The 21,500-nt window shown below is 41.8% G+C and overlaps 1 protein-coding gene across 1 annotated transcript in view; it reads right to left on the bottom strand.

Moving 5' to 3' along the window:
- The window catches only part of CSF1R (colony stimulating factor 1 receptor), an 87,101-nt gene that overhangs the window by 4,284 nt on the left and 61,317 nt on the right, over positions 1–21,500 (bottom strand). The window contains exons 14-20 of the mRNA XM_029583559.1: positions 19,542–19,704; positions 18,985–19,055; positions 16,837–16,946; positions 6,550–6,672; positions 4,736–4,847; positions 2,504–2,603; positions 200–311 (exon numbers count right to left, since the gene is read on the bottom strand). Of these exons, the coding sequence (XP_029439419.1) occupies positions 200–311; positions 2,504–2,603; positions 4,736–4,847; positions 6,550–6,672; positions 16,837–16,946; positions 18,985–19,055; positions 19,542–19,704 (791 nt within the window). The remainder of the gene's footprint in view (positions 1–199; positions 312–2,503; positions 2,604–4,735; positions 4,848–6,549; positions 6,673–16,836; positions 16,947–18,984; positions 19,056–19,541; positions 19,705–21,500) is intronic.

Raw genomic sequence — 21,500 nt, forward strand, 5'->3', positions numbered from 1 at the left:
CTGAGCATAGAGTATGTAACACAAATAGCAATTGTTTCTAGCTGCCTGCTTTATGTAAATGATTGTTAATCTATATAAAATAGTTGACAAACAACTCAATTCGACAAACTCTTTCAGCTTTCCGCTGGAGCTGCAACTGGAGAAAAGAGCTCAGTCATCCTTGCTTCCTCACAATCTCTTCTTAGGTTTGTATTCTCACCTGATCTTTGCCTTCACCTATTTGCATTTGCTTTTGAATGAAACTGCAGATCTGGTCAAAAGTCGGGCGCTGTGTGGGTTCCAGGCTCCAGCATGCCTTCATAATGTCATAGCTTAAAGAAGGAAAAGGAAAACAATTCCCATGAATCCCACCAAATAATTTAAATGAATACGTAAAGAATTCTCCTTTCCCTGAACACTGAGGTATTTTCATCTCGAGGAAAGAAGTAGGCAGGAGGAAGGAGAAACAATGGTGAAAAGGGAAGGGGGTGATATCTTTAATGTGAAACGTATCTTCCATTCTCAGCTTATAGAAATGAGTTAATAGCCAAGAAATTGGTTCCTTTTATGCAGTCAATTGGTGACCAAGCATCAAGTGTATTGGCAGCTAGTGCAAAATCGTGCCATTCGGATGATCTGAATGTGAAATTGATCCGAATGAGTCAAGTTTTGGTACAGTTCAGGTCATCTGAACGAAATGGGGGTAGACCCTGGAAAAATCTAAATCCTATTTGGCTCATTTAGTTCAGACCCCTTAAAGTCTATAGGGGAAGCACAGCCAGACAGAACCAGATGGGGATAGGAGCAGGACCAAACATGTTTCAGAACTTTTTCAACCAACCTATCCTAGATGGCAGATGCATGCATTGACGTCATCTCTTTTTAGGTGAAAGAGTAAACTGAAAGCACGTTGAACAGCCAGTAACCATTCTTTTCTCATTCATCCCTCCCTCAGTTGGATTTCAGAGACATAAGACAGAGATTTTGAAGCTCCTTATTTTCAAAGTCCCACAGTTAAAGTTTGCGATCAGCTCTTTCCCCAAACCTTTAGAGAATAATTGAGCAGCAACTTGTTTATGTGTGGTTGCCTGCTTGACTGTGTGTTCAGCAAATCTCCTTCCTCATTCTGTTCATATTAATCCAGGATCATTTACCAGAACCAAAACTCCCAGTCTCACAGCTTTTAAAAAAAAATCTCCAGAACTCTCAACCTTTGATTTAATCAGCATGTTTCACTCCTCTTTTCCAAACAGAGCTTTGTTATAATTTCTGCTCTTTAAACCTGTACCTTATCCCCTATCATTTTCCTCATGCTATTCACACATGCTACCTATGCATCTTTCCCATCTCGCCATCCTCTATGAGATTTGGAAATGAAAAGGATGTTATCACAAATTCAGATTACTGATGCTTTGGGGGGAAAGTGCTGGACAAACTTGTTTAGGCTTGCTTTTAAACTGAGATGTTTTATGCTTTTATTTTTTAGTGTTTATTTTAATTGTATAATTTGTATTTATTAAATTTGATATTCTTATAACCCGCTTCAAACAAACATTTTTTGGTAAAGATGTGCAATAAAAATTACTGCAAATAAAATCTAAATTTTAGGCATAGTTTATATTCAAAGCTGATGGCAATCCTTATTGTAAACTGCCTTGAATCTCTGATTAGGCGGTATAACTTTTTTTTTAATAAATAAAATAAATTAACCCTAGCTTTGTGTTGTGTGACATCTAACAATGCTATTAGGTGGAAACGGCTGAAGCACCCTGTGGTCTGTGGTAAGCTGTATACAGTTTTCAGTTCTCTTGCACTTGGCCTAGCCCTAGGTAGAAGCACTGAAGCATGCAGCCACTTTGCAGAATCAGCGTATTCAGTTTAGCTTTTTACACTGAGGGCTGAAATCCAGTTCCCGATAAAGAATGCATGTCTTCCGTATAGCTCACACCATAAAGATATGCCCAATAATTTCCAGAGGCTACAGTAGGAATACACTGCATTTGGGCACTCCACAGTGCCTGCAGTAAAGTGGAGATTTTCACTCTGTCTCGGGTTCATAATGATGAGCCATATCACACACAGTACAGCATGATTCAATGTAATTATGAACAATAAATGCCCTCTATAAGGCTGCTCAAAGAGGCGAGGCTAATAACAAAGAAAAGTGTGAAGTAGTTGGGAGCTAAGATGGCATAGTCTTGTTTTAGAAGGTCAACTTTATGGAGAGGGTTTACCATAGAAGATGCTGCCTAACTTACTTTCCAATGAAGCTCGCTTTTTAGGACCTATTTGCAAAAGAGACCATGCTGATCTCAATCCTGTATTTCTGCCACACCTGCTCTCTGTAGTTTAGATTTACTAATTTGCAAATTATCTCTAAAAGTTTACATTCTACTGGTTTTCTTAGTACCTCATTATTCTCGGTTACAAAATAACATTTTGATCACTTCGACTTAACAGTCTGGGCATTTTCCCAAAGCTGCCTACTGGAAGGCGATTTTTCCTGTGTCTTTTTTGCGCTTACATTTCCAGAGGAGAAATGTCCGGCCTGGCCATCTGGTATCCCTGCTTCACTAATTTATAAAACTTGCCATCCACGAGTATCCCAGGGTAAGGATTCTTACCTGTGAGCAAAAGACACTGATTAGTACCTCCTAATCACATATTTATTTATTTATTTTTAGATTTTTATATACCGGTGTTCCTGTATTAAAATACAGATCACATCGGTTTACATTGAAACATAAAAATTACGCCAAGAGGCGGTACATATAACAAGGTTATAGAACTTGGAAAACATGGAAAACAGGTTCGAAAAATAACATTGAGAAAATTGTATAGTCTTTTTGAGAAACCAAATCATAAAATAAGGCGTAATTGTCTAAGATAAATGTGATCTGCAGAAGGGATTGCGATGGTGAGAAAATCTTGATAGCTGGAGGTAAAAAATAATCAAAGTTCTGGAAAAGCTTGGCTAAAGAGCCAGGTTTTAATTTTCTTTTTGAAGGAAGCGAAGCAGATCTCAAGGCGGATGTCTGGCGGGAGCATGTTCCATTGGACGGGTCCTGCTAAAGAGATGGTACGTTTCTGATGTAAGGATATTGTTGAAGGAACATAGAGTGTGCCTTTATAAGCTCCTCTGATAGGTCTAGATGAAGAGTGAAAACGAAGTTGGGTACTTAAGTGGAGTGGGGATATGTTGTAAATAGATTTAAATATATATATATATATATATATATATATAAATACATACAGACATGAATTTGGCTAAGTATCCACATGTCTAAGATTTGACCTGAACCAGGTTCCTCTCTCAATTATAGAAAGCTCATCCATTCTACCGCCTTGTAGGTGTGTAACATGGTGGATGCTTCTGTCTCATTATGATCACTTTAACATGGACCATTTCCATTTCCATTTCGTATTCTGGGATATCAAAAGTGATCCCTAGTAAATGCAGTCCTTGTTCACTGCAGGCAAGAATCTTTGGCATCAACAAAGAGAATATTAGTCCATCTTTAGTTCCATCTCTCTTACAATGAGGAATTCATGAAATTCACAGTAACCTGGTTAAATCATAAGAACATGCCATACTGGGTCAGACCAAGGGTCTATCAAACCCAGCATCCTGCTTCCAACAGTGGCCAATCCAGGCCATAAGAACCTGGCAAGTACCCAAAAACTCAGTCTATTCCATGTTACTGTTGCTAATAATAGCAGTGGCTATTTTCTAAGTCAATTAATAGCAGGTAATGGACTTCTCCTCTCTAGAGGCAGTTTTTCTAATTTCTGGGTCTATGGAAAACCATTAATTGAGTCTTATTATTAATGATGTGATTCCTGAGAGACAATTAATGATCAAGTTCTAAGGTCTCTGAGTGAGATCTTGGGACTATAATTAGTGAGTAGGTTCTAAATTAGAGTTAGTGAAAGGAAACAAAAGGTATTGATTGGAAAATGAGTGAATAAAGTCTTTTTACGATCATTGAGTTTTATAGTCACTGAAACCTAATGTAAGTAATGTGATGCGATGGAGTATCAGATCCATTAAATTGCTGGTAGTCAACTATTAAAAATAGTCAGTGTATTTTCAAAGCTACTTATGTGCAAAAAACATGGGTTTATATGTCCAAATGACTCCTTATAAGACGGTGCTTGGGTTGTGCTCACAAAAGTAGACAGAAAACTGATTTTATTTTTATGAGCACAAAAGATAGGTGTTCTGGGGGACAGGGGACAGATTTGGGATTTACTCGTATACTTTTGATTTTATAAAGTATGGAGGTAATTTTCAACGGAGTGATGTGCGTAAATATAACATACTATTGTAGCAATTTTCAAAAGCCAGTAACTCCAGTAAAGTGCACTTTCGCAAGTAAATCCTAGAGACAATTCAATACCATATTATTGTAGCAATTTTCAAAAGCCCACTCAAAGAGCATTTACTCAAGTAAAACTCAGATTTATGTGTGTGCTTTTTAAAATCAGGCCCTATGTGCGTAAATTAGAACAGGAGTAACTTTGTTCAGGTGAGGTAAGTTTGAAAGTGAACTTATGTGCATAACTTTGCTACGGAAATTGGCATAGCTTGTGGGCTTTGGCAACGCATAAGTTACATGAGTTGTTATAAAATTGCCCCTCCCCCAGCTTGTTCAAGGGCAGTAAAAGTGAATTGGCCTAATGTCGGTGATGGAACACCAGGCTCAGTGATGGGTGTTTTAATGTTAGGGAGCAATCTCTTAACATTTGTGCTCACCGAGTGAGAAGATCTCCCAGAGAAGAATGCCATAGGACCAGACATCGCTCTGCACTGTGTAAATGCAGTCAAAGATACTCTCTGGAGCCATCCATTTCACCGGCAGACGGGCCTGAAAGCGCAGGAGCCAAAGATTACCCAGGGCACCACACATCTACCCATATTCTCAACAGAGGAATGTCAGTTTCAAGTTCTTGCTTTTGCTGGTTAGTCTATTAAATGTTTATAATTAACAGTTCTTCTCACTAGCCTATAGGCCGGTACTGAACCAAGCTTCAGACACAAACAATTATTATAGGACTGATGGTTCTTCAAACTCCAGCCCTGACATAACTCTAATTTATTACCAGGAACATAATAATAATGTAAACTTTCCAGTCACTGAGACGCCCATGATCTGACCAATAAGCTACTTCTCCATAATCTAGTTCATTTTTCCCTTTCTGTTCCTATACATGCCCATTACAGCTTTAATTCAGCCACATTAGGACATGGCATTTCCAAACTATGACACCTGCAAATATTCTCTATTTAATAGCATAGCTAGCTCTGGTTACACTGTTTCAGGAATAGAGAAGTCCATCAGCCACTTCATTTAGTTTCACTGTACATGCTGTTGTGGTTCTGGCCGCGAGCGCCACGACCAGACCCTTACCTCTGTGCTCCTGGACCTGTTCCCGCTTCTGAAGGCCTGGTCTGTGGCCTGTTTGGTGGCGTCCCCGCGGGGGCCACGCCGCTGGGAGGCTTCCCATGGACACCCTACTGCTAGGCGCGCGCGTCACTTGGATGGTTTCCTAGGCCGTTTCCCGCCATGGTGACTTCGTCAGATGCTGTGGCCTTGATAAGCCAGCCGCGGACACTCAGTCTTTGCCTTGCAAAAGGTTTACCTCCTGGTTCCCTGTTGCGTCGTGCCCCGGAGTGAGTTGCTTTGGTACTCGCTCCATTCCTGCTTGCCTGCTACAGTTCCTGCCTGGTTCCAGTACCCGAGTCTTGCTACAGTTCCTGCCTGGTTCCAGTACCCGAGCCCTGTTACAGTTCCTGTCTACTGTTTAGTCTGGTTCCAGTTCTCAGTCCTGATCAACAACCCGCCTAAGTCCCAGCGGCCGGGCCCCTAAGGGCTCCTCCCGGGGGGGCTTCGGCTTCCAGGGTGAAGAGCACCTCTACGTCCTGCCTGAACATCTGCCTCCCAGCCTGCCACATACTAGATACATTGAACACCTATCCCAGACTCCTGCAGGTCGGCCCAAGGGTCCACTAAATAGAGACTCCATAACACATGCAGTATAAATCAGGACCTGAAATCATGGATTAATGATGGAAGCAAGGAACCCTGATGGAAGTCCTTGTGTGCCACCTCTGCACAGATCACCAATGCTTGCTGTTTTCGTGCTGGAGAGCTGATGCTGGCTCCTCTTACACTGCCAGCCTGCAAGGAGCTGCCACACCGTCACTGTTTCATGGGTTCCTTGCTGCCATGACCACCCAGGGTATCACACATACTCCACTAACAATGGCTCCACCACTTGCTCAGACTAGACAGGTAATAAGAATGTCATTACAGAATGTTTCATTACTTTTCCTCTACGGTTTTAGAAGTCTTCAGGTGGATAACACATATAACTTGAGATTTCCACAGATATTTAGAGAAAATTCCTCCCTGTCTTTAGTACTTGGCAAATAAAATTGCTCATGAATGTCAAAATAAAACAAAAATTGTTCAGGGATGTCGTCAAGCTATAAAAATACATTATCTGCAAGAGAATGGTTATGAAGAGCGATATGAAGATCTGGTCTCTAGGTTTGAGATCACTTACATTGCCCTTGACGACATAGTTTGAATCGGTCATGATGTCTCTGGCCAGTCCAAAGTCACAAATTTTGGCAACACGCCCATGGGTGACTAAGATATTCCTTGCTGCAAGGTCTCGGTGGATGCACTGGACAGAACAGAAGCCAAACAGAATACGTATGAGCTTCCTTCGTCGGAACATTTTTGAACTGTACATGAAGTTTTTTAAACCAAGCTCATCCTATAAAAAGTTGGTTGCATAAGCAAGTCGATTCAGGATGCACTGTTACAATTAAAGTAGCAATTATCAGATCTATGTGCTTTGATGCATAATGCGCCAGGTACTTTTACCTGTGGATTTTGCAATATTTTTCCATGGAAAAGCAAGCACACACACACACACACACACACATTCCCTTTGAAAATTACCAAAGGAAAAAGTACCCATGAGATTTGTGCCTCCTTTTTTTTGACTAAAACAACACGTATTATTTTGAAAATGCAAAACTATGTGCGTTGCTGCCTCCCTTGGCTTACCCTTTGCCAAATATACTCCCAAGAAAATGTGTGTGCCTGTGGAACAATGCACATACTGTTACCTGCATACAGGACAGGCAATTTTCAAAAAGCCCTTTTATCTGGATAAATGACTTTTGAAGATTGCCTCTAAATGCCTAAGCATAAGCAATATTGTCTACCCCTATGGGCTAAATTTTCTAAGACTTGCATGGTGGTTTGACAGCTTAAATTATAATATGTGTGTTCAAAGGAACAAGGCAACAAGGTAGGTATCTAATTGAGCTGAAAAAGCTAACTATAGACATCCAAAAAGAATGGTTAATCAAGAGGAATGGTCTTGCAATTACAATAACTGAGCTAATTTTTGGTATATTAACAAGTGCCTAGTAATGAGTGGTTTCAATAACTATTTGTAATTGTTATAGGATACAGAAAATATAGTATCATGCATGGATATTAACTCTAATGTAAGCCAGAAGATTAAGATATTGTTCTTGCTCTGATTAGCAAATGGTGACATGTGAATTACTTAGCAGTACCTTGGTGGTTAGTTAGAGAGGAGCCATGCAAATGCTTTCCTTTGAAGCCCACAGCCATCCTTCCCACCCATATAAATGTTAAACTACCCTCTGGTTTCACTAAAAAAAAAAAAGGGGGGGTGACATGGCTGGAAGCCAGTGGTATTATCCCTTGGACTGCAGTGACACCAAATGGACCTGGCTACAATTGCTGAGGTTAACTGGATATTTTGTCAGAAGGAAAATTTTGAGTTGAATGGACCTATAGCAATTCTTGGAATCAGAACTTGTGGTGTAATCACAGAATAGAGCCAATGAGGAGCAAAGGATGGATTGCTAATGAACCTTTTTTTTAAAATTAGGTATAAAAGAAAGATAGTCTTTTGTGTACCATCAGACAGGTAGAGCGAGGAAAGGACAGAAGGACATAGCAATGAGGTGAGGTCCCTCCCCAGTCACATGGCTGCCACCACAAAGGAAAAAGCAGTTGCAGACAGAGGGGAGCGTTCCTCCTTACCATAGTCTGTAAAATAGTAATTATCTAGCAGTGCCGAGAAAGCAGTGATTATTTTTTTATTTTTTAGTGAGGGAAAAGAGTGTGAGTTCCAAGAATTTTCTGACCTTTTGTTTCATTTAAATCTAGAAGGACAGTATTTAGAATAGGATCTGCATGCATTCAGTATCAGGTTGACTTAGTTGCAGGGAAATTCAGTTTTGTCAGGATTTTATATAGAGAAGAGAGGGAATTTATATATTTTTTTTGTGAGACCCGGGGCTTCCAATCTCCTGAAGCAAGCCTTGAGTATCTTCATATGGTGATCTTGTTATATATCATGACCAAGCCTTAGCAAGGTGACCACTACTATTGAAGTTTGAAAGGAAGCAAAATGAAAGATTTATACTGGCTGCATGCCACCCAGGATAGAAAGATGCCCACCCTCAGCTTCAGCACTAGGACTAATTGTGGTGGTAGTGACAGGAGAGACCTGTCAAGTGAAGACCACATCCCTAGGACAGTTATAAAACCATGGTGACCCTGTTCATGGACCCACTATGGCAAAAAGGAAATAGACCACAGAAGCTAATGAAAAAACTAAGAGGAAGAGATACAATTATGCGGACCACTGAAGATAAAAATGAGATAATGTACTGCTATGTTTATGCCACACACTTTCTATTTAAATCAAGAGGGTTCACAAAGATAGCATGCCAAAAACTGGAAAAAGAGTAGTAATAGCCAAAGAAAACCCGCAAAAGCAATTGACTAAAATTTAAGATTTTTTACAACAAAAATTAAATAAAAGAAGTTGTTATAATATTTGTAAACAATTAAGGAGAATTGCAAAAAGAAAAGAAAGAAATAGCAAATGAAAGAAGAGATTTGGAGAGAAGCACTAGAAGACAGGTGCCAGAGCAGTCAAGGACCATCAGAAAAGAGGTTAAGGAACACCGAAGGAGAATCCGAAAAAAGGCATCAGAACAGAAAACGAGTCCCAGAAGAAAAGGGCTGGGAAAATCAAGAGCAATTGGAGAAAGTGATGGGTGAGAAACCAGTGAATGAAATAGTGCAACACATCAGGATGAAAACAATGTAAATTGGGTCAGAAAGCAGAGTGAAGAAAGGCAGGAGAGAGAGAGACCAGGAGATGGAGAAGCTGGTGGTTGAATTCCTGGCCCATGTAGATCCATATGGGGTCCAGGAGAAGGAAAGACTACTTGCCACCAAAAGTAAAAAGCATGAGTATGCAGATTATGACCTTGTTGATCTTATTGATAGCACAGAAATAAATCCGATACAATATTGTGCAGGAAAAATCATTACTGAGAGAGTCCTACCAATAGGGACACAAGGCCAGGAGAAAAGGAGAAAGATGACCACTCCTTGGAAAAATAAAATCACTGCATGCAAAAGTGTAACTGATAGACAAGAACTTCAAAGGATTGAGGATGCTAAAAATAAGGGGGAAACTTAAAACCTCCAACTGAAACATGCTGCACCATCAGAATATCTTAAATTAATAAATAACAAATTGGAAATGGCAAAAGAAGCACAAAAGCTGCAGAGATATGAGGAAAAGAGAGATATCAAATAAAAACATCCAGCTAGAACCCAAATCAATTTGATTGGGAACTGGGAAAGAACATTAGTTTAGTTAAATGATAGCTGAAATATAGGAGTCCTGGAGAAATTCATATAAGAATCCCATGGAACACACAGGGATCATGAACCCTGAAAGTACTGTAGAGAATGAAGAACCTAGAACAGTCCTATTCCAATTGATAAAAAGCACAATGCAAGAAAATCAGATATTGTGGTAAAAGAGAAAAACACCAGATCAGCATTGCTAGTAGAAGTGTCATCGCCAACAACATATGGAGAGAAGCTTCTCAAGCATCTAAAACTGCAAGCAGAGACCATGAAAAGATACCGAATTGGGCAGCACTAACCAGATTAAAAAGAATTTCCAGGCACACCTTGATACATTGCATATATGTACAGTAAATAAATATTGCAACTTATGAACTCCAGAAGGAAGCTGTTTTTGGCACAATTCGAGCATTGAAGCGAGCACTAGCAGTAAATTTGAGAGACTGAGATCATACTCAGCATACCCTGGCTTATGATTGAGGTTCATTCTTGGGATGGTGTGCACAAAACAATCTTATTTGGAGTCACTACTCCCCTGTTCTGTTTTGTGGGGGGGCGGGTTATGTTTTTATAGACCATATATTTTGAGAGACTGTAACTCTGATAGTGGATGCATTTGTTTAGTCCACAACAGCTAAGGGGTGGGCGGGAAATGAACTTTTTGAGGAGCTTAACCGGATAAGTAGTGATATTTAAACTTATCCAGTTAAGTTAACCGGATAACTCAAACCTGCTCAGTAGCAGGTCTAACGTTAGCCGGATAAATCTTATCCAGCTAAAACTAGCAATTTATACGGGAATATTCAGCAGCATATAGTAGCTGTGCTGCTGAATATCCCTTGTAAGTTAGCTGGATAATTGAATATTTACCCTCTGGTGTTCCATTCTTTATGGCTGGACCTCAATAACCTGGCAGGAAAATCAATTCAGAGGCTGCATAGCTGCCTTGCTCAGACGTGGACTAAGAGCAGTTGTGAAAGGGGGTGGGGGAAACCAGGGTTTAAAATAGAGTGCCTGGAAATGTAGAAGTGAAGAAATCTGACTCATCATGTCCCAACAAAGCAGTCATCTCTTGGAAACCTCAAAAAGTGTTTCTGTTCTCTTTTCCTGACCAAACTTTGGGTCGGTGGGCACGGAGCCATTCTCCTTACTCCTGATCAGCAGAACGATCCAGATACAGGAGATACATGGAGCTACTGGTCCAGTCAAGAGTTGAAAGAGAAAACTACAATGCCCCAAAGGTCCAATCTGCCCCAAATTGCTCGGGTCTCTGGAGGCAAAACAGTAGAAAATATCTGGGTTTTGCTGAACAGTATTCAGCAGGTCCTCTGCACACACACACAAAAGATATTCATCATGGCTTGACGACATTCAGATTGCGCTGGAGGAGAAGGAACGTCCATAGACAATGCATGAACAGCTTCTAGCTACCCACTCACCCAAATTCATACGCACCTTTTAGCCGCATCGCAGAAACCTCGCGCCCAAGATATATTTCTCCAGCTTGAGGCTGGCATAAGCGTGGCTCAGAGCGCTGCCACAGTCACACAGCATTTTACTTCCTATAGGAGTCATTCCGGCCACTGTGCAACTTTTCTCTGTTTTGGGGGAATCTAGGAAAGCTAGCTTTTCTTCTATTTCCTGACACCTAGAAAAAATTAGCAGCCTTCTCTATTTTTAAACATCGCCTACAGATTTCCATGAAAAAAGCCACAATCAATGAGGCAGTGGCACATTTTCAGCTGGGGACTGCAGTATGTACCTTTTGGCATATCGTAGCAGCTATAATCTCTCATTTATAGCATGTAGATCATCCATTTTATCCTTCTTTTCTTCCTATCTCTCTCACCTGCTCACTCATTCGGTCACACCTCACACACTCTGCACACTTTCTACACACATGCAAACTCAAATTAGCACGAAAGTAAGAGGCTATCAAAAGATATTTAAAAAATAAGCTGATGCCTTTCTTCTTACTGGACCAACTGAATACGTTTCTTGATTAACTTTTGAAAGTTATTACCTCCTTGCTCTTCCTTCCCCTTCTCCCTTGTCTCCCCTGCTACTTCTCTCTTTCTCTCTCCTCTGATCCTCGCTTGCCCCTTTCTCCTTTCCATGTTCCCCTTCTGCTTCTCTTAGTCTCTTTCCTCCTACCCTTGCTCCCCTTCCCCTTCTGTCTCTCCCTTCCCTGGTTCTCCTGTCCCTTCTCTCTCTTTTTTTCCTTCTCTTCTCACAACCTTGACCTTTCTCTGTTTATTTATTTATTTATGAATGTGATATTCCGCCTTCTCCCAAACTTGGTCTCAAGACGGATTACAAAGAATTTACTTTAAAGCAGTTTTTATTTTAAAGAATGCAAAGTCAACATGACAACATCGACATTAACAGCAGGTGCAATGTATCCAAACATATACAATACCCAGTAAGGCGGACAACAATGTAAACAAACATTCTGCATTCTGCCTGGAGATTATAAGCCCGTACCCCCCCCCCCCCCAAGCTCTCAATGATCCGTACCATGTCTAAATTAGTTCATGAGACAAATAAAGAATATAGAAAAAAGAAGAAAAGAAGAAAATAAAGAAGAAAAACTGTGGTCCAGGTCGCCATCGCAATATCTGTCATGTATTCAATATAAGACTTCTGAGCCAATGTGGTAAAGACTGGATATATGGATTCCAGGTCTGTAAAAATTGTTGTTGATGACGAAATGATAAGCGGGCCAGGTGTCTATCCATCTGCATCATTCTGTGAAAATGGTTTCACCAAGTCCAGTAGGACAGAGGGTCCGATTGTCCCCACACAGAACGCTTTATGCAATAACAATCTTGGCCCCTTCCCACGGAGCAGGACAGGTGAAATATGGCCGAATAAAACCAATTCTGGGGCAACAACAAGAGAACTTCCCAAAAGCCAGGCCATAAACCATAATATTTGATCCCAAAAAACCCATATACAGGAACAACCCCAAAACATATGAAGCGGTACGCTTCCCACAGAAGCCGGACGTCAAGAGCGTAAAATGCACCGCAACAGTGGGGGAAATGTAAGCTCTCCACAAAAATTTAAATTGCATCTCACGGAAATACATATTAGTAGAAGTACCGGAGATACGATGAAAGCATGTTTTGAGCATGTCCACTGTTACGGAGACCCCTCCCGCTGTATCCCACCTGTCTGCCAATAATTGGAAAATAACATCGTTGGGCCGCCCTTTTAACTTTTTATAATAGTGAGCCAGGGAGGGACTACGTGTCTTTCCCAGGGCAAACAAATCCTCCAGTACGAAAAAATTACCAGGCTGTTTGGAGACTTCAGGTAATGAATTGATATTTTATTTATTTATTTAAAATTTTTATATATAGTGCTGAATTTGCAAATAGGGAAATACCAGTGTTTGGGGGTAAACCATATTGCTTAGACAGAGCCTGGAAGGGTAATAAGTGGCCCGTACCATCCAACACATGCCCCAAATAGGATATTCCATGAGCTATCCAGCTCTGAAAGCCCGCCGTTTGGGAGCCGGGCTGGAAGTCCAAATTGCCACGCACGGGAAGAAAATAAGCACAAGAACCCGGAATATTCAACAATTTAGTGGTCAGCTTCCAAGCCGTACGCAACGGAGGAAGCAAGGACGCCAGCCAGGGAGGCAGCGAGAGTTTAGTCGCATCCGCTTGTAAAACATAACGAAGGTCGAGGGGAGCCTCCAGAGTTCTGTCCGCCGAGATATCAATGTAAGAAGTTTCTCCTAAGAGCCAGTCTCGTATAATACGAAGATTCCCCGCTATATTGTATAATTTCAAGTCGGGAACACTTAATCCCCCCGGCACCCCAGCGAGCCTGCAAGTGATGGAAGGGGATGCGCGCCCCCTTTGCCTTGCCATAAAAATCCCCGTAGCGCCCCCTCCAACCTCCGGCGATCTGCGTATTTAAATTGGAGAGGTAAATTTTGAAACAAATAAAGCCATTTAGGGAGTGTAATCATCTTGAAAAGATTAAGTCGGCCCGTTAAGGAAAGGGGAAGGGAACGCCAAAATGCCAGAACAAAGAATTTAAATGAACAGAGGCGCCCGAGTAGCTTGCAATCAAGCGGAATGTGCAAGGAGACTTTCATTGGGATCCGTGAATGGTTTAAGACCCAGCCGAGTCCCTGTTGTGCATAGCACAGGCCCTCATTGGGAGTTCAGGTAGCTGGGCCAGAAGAAGGTGGAAGGCCTTTGCTTTTTATCTGAACTTAAGGCAGCGTGGCTCCAGATGCAGGGTTAGTGGTTCTTTGTTCCAAATTTTTGGTGCTCAGCAGCTGAAAGCGTAAAGTCTTGTGCAGGACAATCTGGCGGCGGTCAGCAGAGGAGAGGAAAGAAGAGCCATTCCTCATTTCCCTGTCCCTTCACTTACTCTCCCTTCCTTTTTCTCACTTCCTCTTCCCTCTTTTGCCTTTTCTTTCCCTTCTCTCCTCACTTCCACCTCCTTGCTCCCTTTTCTTTCTCCTCTCCTTTTTCCCCTTCTCTATCCTTCCCCTTGCATCTCTTCTTGTCTCCTCTGATCCTGTTCCCCCTTCTTTCCCTCCCTCTCTCCTCTTCCCCCTTCTCTATCCCTCTGCCTCACTTCTGGCAGTGTGGGACCAGAATTTCCATTGTGTTCCACCCACGCAAGACGGCTCCTCACTGCAGCTGAGCAACACACCCTTTCCTCTGGCTGAACCAGTCGTGTTCCTGTCTTTCACTCACTCGAGTCACTTGTCATCTGTTCATCCCTACCTGCTTCGGGCTCACCTGAGCCAATTCCTTACTGTTGGTCATTTTGTCGGGGAACTGGTTGGTGTCAGACTGTGGCTATTGTGGCCTCAAAAGATCAAGCTGGTGATCATATCTGAGAAATATTGTGCTAGCTAGAAGCTCATTTTGTGTCTTGATGCTGCTTTGAAAGGAAAGGCCATCAATATAAGAAATACAGGTGGAAAGCTATCATGGCCATTCTAGTTGGCCTACTTAGCTATAATTAAAAGAGCAATTTTCAAAGCCATTTCTACAGGTAAAAGAGTGCTTTACCATCAAAAAATGGGCTTTTTGACAATTGCCCACCCTGTATGCAGATAGCAGTGCCACTATGCATATTATTTTTCCTGCATTTTGGTAGGTGCACCGGGGGAAAGGCAGTTTTGGGGTGTAGTCTGAAACATAAGAACATGCATAGTTTTTTTAATTTTCAAAGGTATGTATGCAACTTTACCTGCACAAAAAGGAGAAGCATATTTCTGTGGGTTCTTTTTTTTTGAGGCAATTTTCAGTGGGAATGGTTTACATTTGAAACTGGTGCAAAAGTCCATGGTTGAAAAGTACCCTTTGGCTTTGCATTTCTGTGGGCAGTTTCAAAATTGCTCTCTAAGGGGTTGACTTTCAAAAGGATGTACGCATAAATTGCCTTCTGAAAATGAATGGGGGCAGTGCGTGTAAACGCGCCTGCATGATTCAGAACGGAGCTGGGGTGGCGATAAGACTGACACGTATAATTTCACTTTTCGAAAATGTGCGTGTAAATCTACATGCAGGAAGCTACATTTGCTTAGGAACAGGTCTAACTTCATCTGCTATCAGCATGGGTACTAGGAGCGCCCACAGATTTTCAAAACTGACTTGTGTGCACAAGTCCACTTTGAAATTTCAGGCTGTTTGCAAATTACCCTCTAAAGGGTGAATTTTCAAAAGCCTGTGTAGGGTTCGTGCATGTAAAATCGGCATATCCGTGCATAAGTGGCCTGTGTGTGTGGTGAGCAAATAATTAGAAGGGCTGGAGTAGGAGCGTACTGTTGCTGCTGCATGGAAAAAGTCTTCATTTACAAAGAGGGTGTTCAGATCCAGGGGTTTGGAAGCACACGCACATTTCCATAGTTTATAAACAGACTGCATGTATACGTCATCAAAGGTGCACACATGCTTTTACGCCTGCTAATTAAGTTACGGAAATTAACCTGGCTTCTCTTTTGTCTGCAGTTTTTGGATGCGGTGGAGTCTGGATCAAGTGGTGGAGGATATGGGGTATACCGGTAGAGGTCTGGGTTAACCATTGGAGGTCTCAGCGATCTGGTGCTTGGAAGCACGCCCACAAGTAAGTATTTTCATTAGTGAGATATGCACATACATCAGCCAACTTTATAATATTCCTGCCTCTGAGAGTATTCAGAGCAACGGGTATCTGCTGCAGGTGGGGGCTACCCCCATTTGTCTTTTGATAACCAAAGAGGGAGTACTGATGCACATGAAAGAGAAAATGGAGATGGCAAACTTCTCTGAAAACTCACCCTACTCAGGATAAGTGAACTTGTGAGGGAGTCACCAAAACCAACGAGAAAGATTGTAAACTGGAAAAGAGTCAGAACCAAGAGACAAAGACTGCAGAGAGAGCATGAGGGTTCAAATGATGATGACTCAGCTTCTCTGTCAGGAATCCAGAGATTGTAAGAAGCCTGGGACATTGGTACTGAAAGAAAGTATGGAATGAGTTTGTGATCTGAGGTTTGACTTTGACTGAGCAGTGAGAATTGTATATGACATTGACATAATGCTGGAAAGGGAGGATAGGTGGAGTTATACAAGATTGCTGGGATCTTTGTGTTCTTTTTATATGGAAGGATGGGGGAATCTCCATGTGGGGAAGAAGATGTAAGAAGCCAGTGAGTGGATTACATGACTAAGGGTGAATTGGTGAATACACTGGATCCAGATGGGGTGGGGAAGGGTTGGTGGTTGCTTTTTCCTATTTGGTAACTTTTCTCAGCTTCCTAATCCTTTCTCAGCCAGAAAAGGAAGAGTTTCTTCCTGTTTTTCAGGGACGTAGATAGGTGTGATTGATTTGCTGATCTATGGAAGGAATCCTTATTCCGCACATTATATGCTTTAATATATTACATACTGTATTTGCATTGTATTTTTGCATTGTACTTGGACTGTATTTTTCCTGTTCTATGTTGCCTTGCATAGTCTTTGTAGACTTGAAAGGTAGAAACAGAAAAGGAGAAGAGGACATATCTGCAGATGTAATTAGTGCAACTGTGTAGAAAGTACTCTTAATTCATTCAGCGTATCCCTTCCAGGGTAAGGGAATGGTCAATCATTTTCTTCACACTCACGTTCTTGGAAGCAAGGAAGGCCATGCCTTGTGCCACCTGGCTGGAGAAGTGCAGCAGGTCATAGAGGTCAAGGGGGAAGGTATCTTCGTTTTCATCATCTTCTATCAAGCCTACACACAGTAAACACAGACCCACCTTTAAGCGATCTCTCTGAGTGTCCCCTCTACAGCACAGATGTTACAGGATAGTCGGTTTATTCTGCCTTTGCTGGGGTGGTAATCTGAGAGTGAACAGCGTTGCGGGTACTGCCCTTACACAAATATCCCGCATGCATTCATATAGATCTGTTACATCAGATGGTGGAGACAACACCCTGAAAGGCTTTATAAGGGATTTTTTTTCCTCTACTGCCTAGAATTTCCCACCGGATTTGTTTTCCCGTATATCCGACATATATTAGCAGATATTGCAGTATATGGTAAGTGGCTGGCTAAGTAGCGCTGCCCTGTTACCCCCACTGCCCACCAGCTGGATATCCAGCTAACTACTTAGCTGGTTAAGTGTCTGAGGGCCTCATTTTCCACGCCGGTCCCTCGCGATAAGGGACCTTTCGCACGTGAAAAGTCCCTTATCGTGTGCGATACCAGGATGGGGGCGGAGTCGGCCCCGGAAGAGGAGGAGTCGGGGCGTCACCGGGGCCGACTCTGCGCCGACACCGCAGACAGTGAAAAGGTAAGGCCCTTTTCGTGGCAGCTTTCGCTCCCAATAGCTACACCTCCTATGGTGGCACTATTGGGTGCGAAACCAGCAGCGATCGCACCGCGACAGTGCGATCGCTGCCGGCTAGCACAGGCCCTCCCCCCGTTTTGGCCCCCCGCCCCTCATCTTCTAAAGTATCGCAGGCCTGCAATACTTTAGAAAATGAGGCCCTTAGATGGCTAAGTGATGGCTGCTGAACATAGCCGGATAATCAGCAGCTGCCACTTAGCCGAATAAGTCACACTGATCCGGAAAAGCAGCACTGAATATCGAGATCTGAGTTTTTGGATGAAAATGTTCTTAAATTTAGGTGCCTAAATTTAGGCTTGCAATTCATTTGTCTATATTTAGGTGTCTAAGATACCTAGTGCTGAAAATCAGTGATATGTCCCTAACTTTTTTCTCCCAGCTTTATTCGGCCCCAACAAATGCCCACTTTTTAGGCTTCTAAATTTAAACACTCAGTCCTACTCAGTTTTCAAAGGGGCTGAATTGCGTGCCTTAACTTCCGAAGTGAGGTAACTGTGCGCTCAATGTTTTATAACCAGCATGGAAAAAAAAAATTAAACTCCCAAATGCAGAAAGCAAATAGTATGCTAATTCATTGGGATTTAAAAAGCACACAAACCCAAGTTAAAATGTGCACTCAGCCTTTTGTATAGGATGAGCGCACATTTCAACTCGAGCAGGAAAAAGGAGGAGACTCTTGGACTCATGATTTATGCACGCAAAAACCAAGCACAAGTTATGTTTTGTGTGCATAAATCATGAGGCGTTGGGGCATTTGCCAACCTGCTAAGAAATCTGATGGCTCCTCTGAGGCCAGCAATCAGTAGCCACTGTTTGGCTGGGAAACGCTGCCTCTGTGGGAGAATGCACCAGCTGGGCCTATCTTGGAGGCTCCAGATTGCTCTGCAGCTTTTGGATTCTTCTGCTCCTATCAGTCGGAGGCAAATTCTCAGCAGCTTCTGCACATGGCTTTGGTGTGGGAAGCGCATGAAATGGGTCTATAGATCGAGGGAGAGGAAAAGGAAGATTTATGCACACACAAACTTTTGTGAGCATAACGCCTGAATGCTGGTCCCCAATATCATGACTCCCGATCAGCTCCGGAGATTAACACTAGCGCTGGAATCTTTACCCCACCTCTGATCAGAAATAAAACTTCCAGTGTAAAGGCAATACGAGTTAAGCCTGCATTTGGGGTTAATAGCTAATGCCTTCGTTACCATTAAATTTACATTGGAGGATGCTAACCTATAGGCACATGTTTTGTTTTTTTGCACAGAGCCCCTTGCTGCATCGGGAGTTAAGCGTGTGAACAAAAAAAACCCCCGTGTGCGCATCTGCGGGTATAACTGTGAAGCTCGCCTTATTACATTGCCTCCTTAGTTAGGTACCTAAAACCCTTGAAATTGGACCTTCCAAAGTCTTTTGGATCACTCTTACCTTGTGCAGTGCCGAATTCTGAAAGGACGGGTCTCATTTCAACATAGCTGTCCACACCCTCATGAGACAACCTGCCGTCAGTGAGCCATAGAGATGAAAAAAAGGCAAAAGAGGTCAGAAAGGCAGGACATTTTGCCTGGTGCAGTTTATAATTAGAAATACCATCTGTGAAGAGGGGGGTGATTTCTAAAAACGGATATATGCAAGGGATTTAGAAACTGTGTCTATACTGCATCTGTCCTCAAACAGAATCTTTCATTTTATAGTCTTTTTTTTTTCAATTTTTTTCTTTGCTTTCTTTCATTTTCTCTTTTTCCTTCTCCAGTGATTTCCTACCCACCAAAAGTTGGTTACGTCAGGCAAATACATGACTATGGTGAGAAAAAGGAAGGAGGGAGAAGGGGCAAGCAGAGAGAGAATGAGAAAAAGGCTACAGAATAGGAAGGCAGGAGAATCAAATAAAGAATGGAGGAGGGGGGCAAAGAATATGGGGAGAAATAAAGGTAAAGGTGCAGACTAAGAACTATGGAGACGCTTGCTGGATATTCAGATTTTACCTTTTGGTGTACTTCTTATCTAAACACACATTCTTGTAATTGGAGTGACTTTCCAGAACAGCTTCCTTGACTGGGTCCTTTATGACAATGGACTCTGCCTTCCTCCGTAAGAAATTGAGCAGGTCTCCATAGCGACAGTACTCAGTGATCACCAGGACTGGTCCTAGCAAACAGGAGCAGCAGCGTTATCGCTTGCCCTATTTATCGCATACTTTCTCTTAGTTTGGAAGTTGTTACTTTAGTGCTAGGAATTTCTCAGTATTTTTTTTTCCTTCGATTGAATTGATGCAGGTTTTCCGATGTGTAGACCAGTTGCAAACCCTGGCTTCCACAGTAACACCTCCAGATTCACTCTTCTGATTAAACACACACAGTTGGCCGAAGGTTTCTATCTTTCTATAATCACTCTGCATCATTTGAGATAGTTACTGTCACATACCTTGAGGCACGTGACTTGACTTTTTGACAAGAAGATGTGCCTAGGCGGATCTATGAGGCATTTGGAGCCAGAAAAATCTACTGTGACTGCACTGTCATCAACCCACCAAACTGAATAAAGAGACCATAGCGTAGAGCAGCTGAAGATGTGTCATGAAAGCATAGTCGATAAGCTCCTGCTGAACACTGTTAACCTGATCCTCGGGTGTTTTAGAATAGGCCATAAATGTAAAAAACATGGAATATGACAGCATAGAAGGACCATTAGGTCCATCTACTTCTCTAATTTGCTTCCTGTTACAATGTCATAGATTATCTCACATTTTTATTACTTGCCTTATCACAAAACTTTGGGTGCAAAGCAAGATACAACCAGGTGGTATCCATACATGACATAACAATATCATTGTAATTACATTAAAAATTAGGAAAATAACAAAATCATTCAAAAAATAAAACACTGTCTTGTAGAGTACTAGTAAACCAAACCATGGTTCCAACAGTCTGTAAGTATATTAATATATAAATAATTCTAAACAGAGGTCAAGACAGGCCAATAAATGGTAGCATAAATATCAATATTTGAACATAAATAACATGAATATAAATAATAAAAAATCAGACCTTAAACGGACCACTAAAACATTAGCATATATCAAAAACAAAAGCATCAGATCGGCCTGATCTAACAGATTCTAGTAGATTGCTATCTGTTCCCATCTTTCTTGGTGACACGTAACTTATTCACTACATTTCTTTAACATCTACCAATTAACACAGGAAAAAATGACAAAGTCTCAGGGGCAAGCACACAGTGGACAGCTTTTCTTATACCTTTTTCTCCCTTCTCTGTCCCAGGGTTTCCCATACTGGCCTTGGGACCTCAAACAAATCTGGTTTTCAGGATATCTGCACTGACTATTCCTGAAATATATTTGGTCCCAGTTGTATTTATTTTAAAATATTCTATGTAATCCACATTGAATGGCTTAATCCCCTGGATAGGTGGAATGTAAATTTTTTAAATTATATTAAATTTTCCTGTAATCCCTATGTCAAGGGTCACCTTCCCAGCCCTAGGTAGCAGTAGCATTTGCCAGGTTGGGGAACAGTCTTTCACCAGGAGTGGACTGGGGACAGGATCCCCTGACTGAAGACCCTTCCAAGCTCAGTCCATAAGCTACAATCCCCACAATTCACTTGTGCTCCCAAAAAAAATAGAAATTGATTGTAAAACACAAAAATAATAGTAGCCACATCATCATGTTTAAAACACAGTCCGTTTTCCTAGTCACATAGTTTGTCATGTTGTTCGGATCATAAAAAAACAGTCTAAAAATCCTAGACTTTCTCAAAGGTACTCTTGGGCATTAGAAACCCTGGTTTACTTCCCTTGTGATCAGCTTTCGTAGAGGTCATGCCCAACTTATGCAAGGTCCAGTTCACCTTTACACAGCTTCTGTTTTTTCTCACTTTTTTCCCCACAGGAGGCCCAATCACATAAACCCTTCTCTCCTTACT

The sequence above is a fragment of the Rhinatrema bivittatum genome, chromosome 18, assembly GCF_901001135.1.
Source record: "Rhinatrema bivittatum chromosome 18, aRhiBiv1.1, whole genome shotgun sequence".
Lineage (NCBI taxonomy): Eukaryota > Metazoa > Chordata > Amphibia > Gymnophiona > Rhinatrematidae > Rhinatrema > Rhinatrema bivittatum.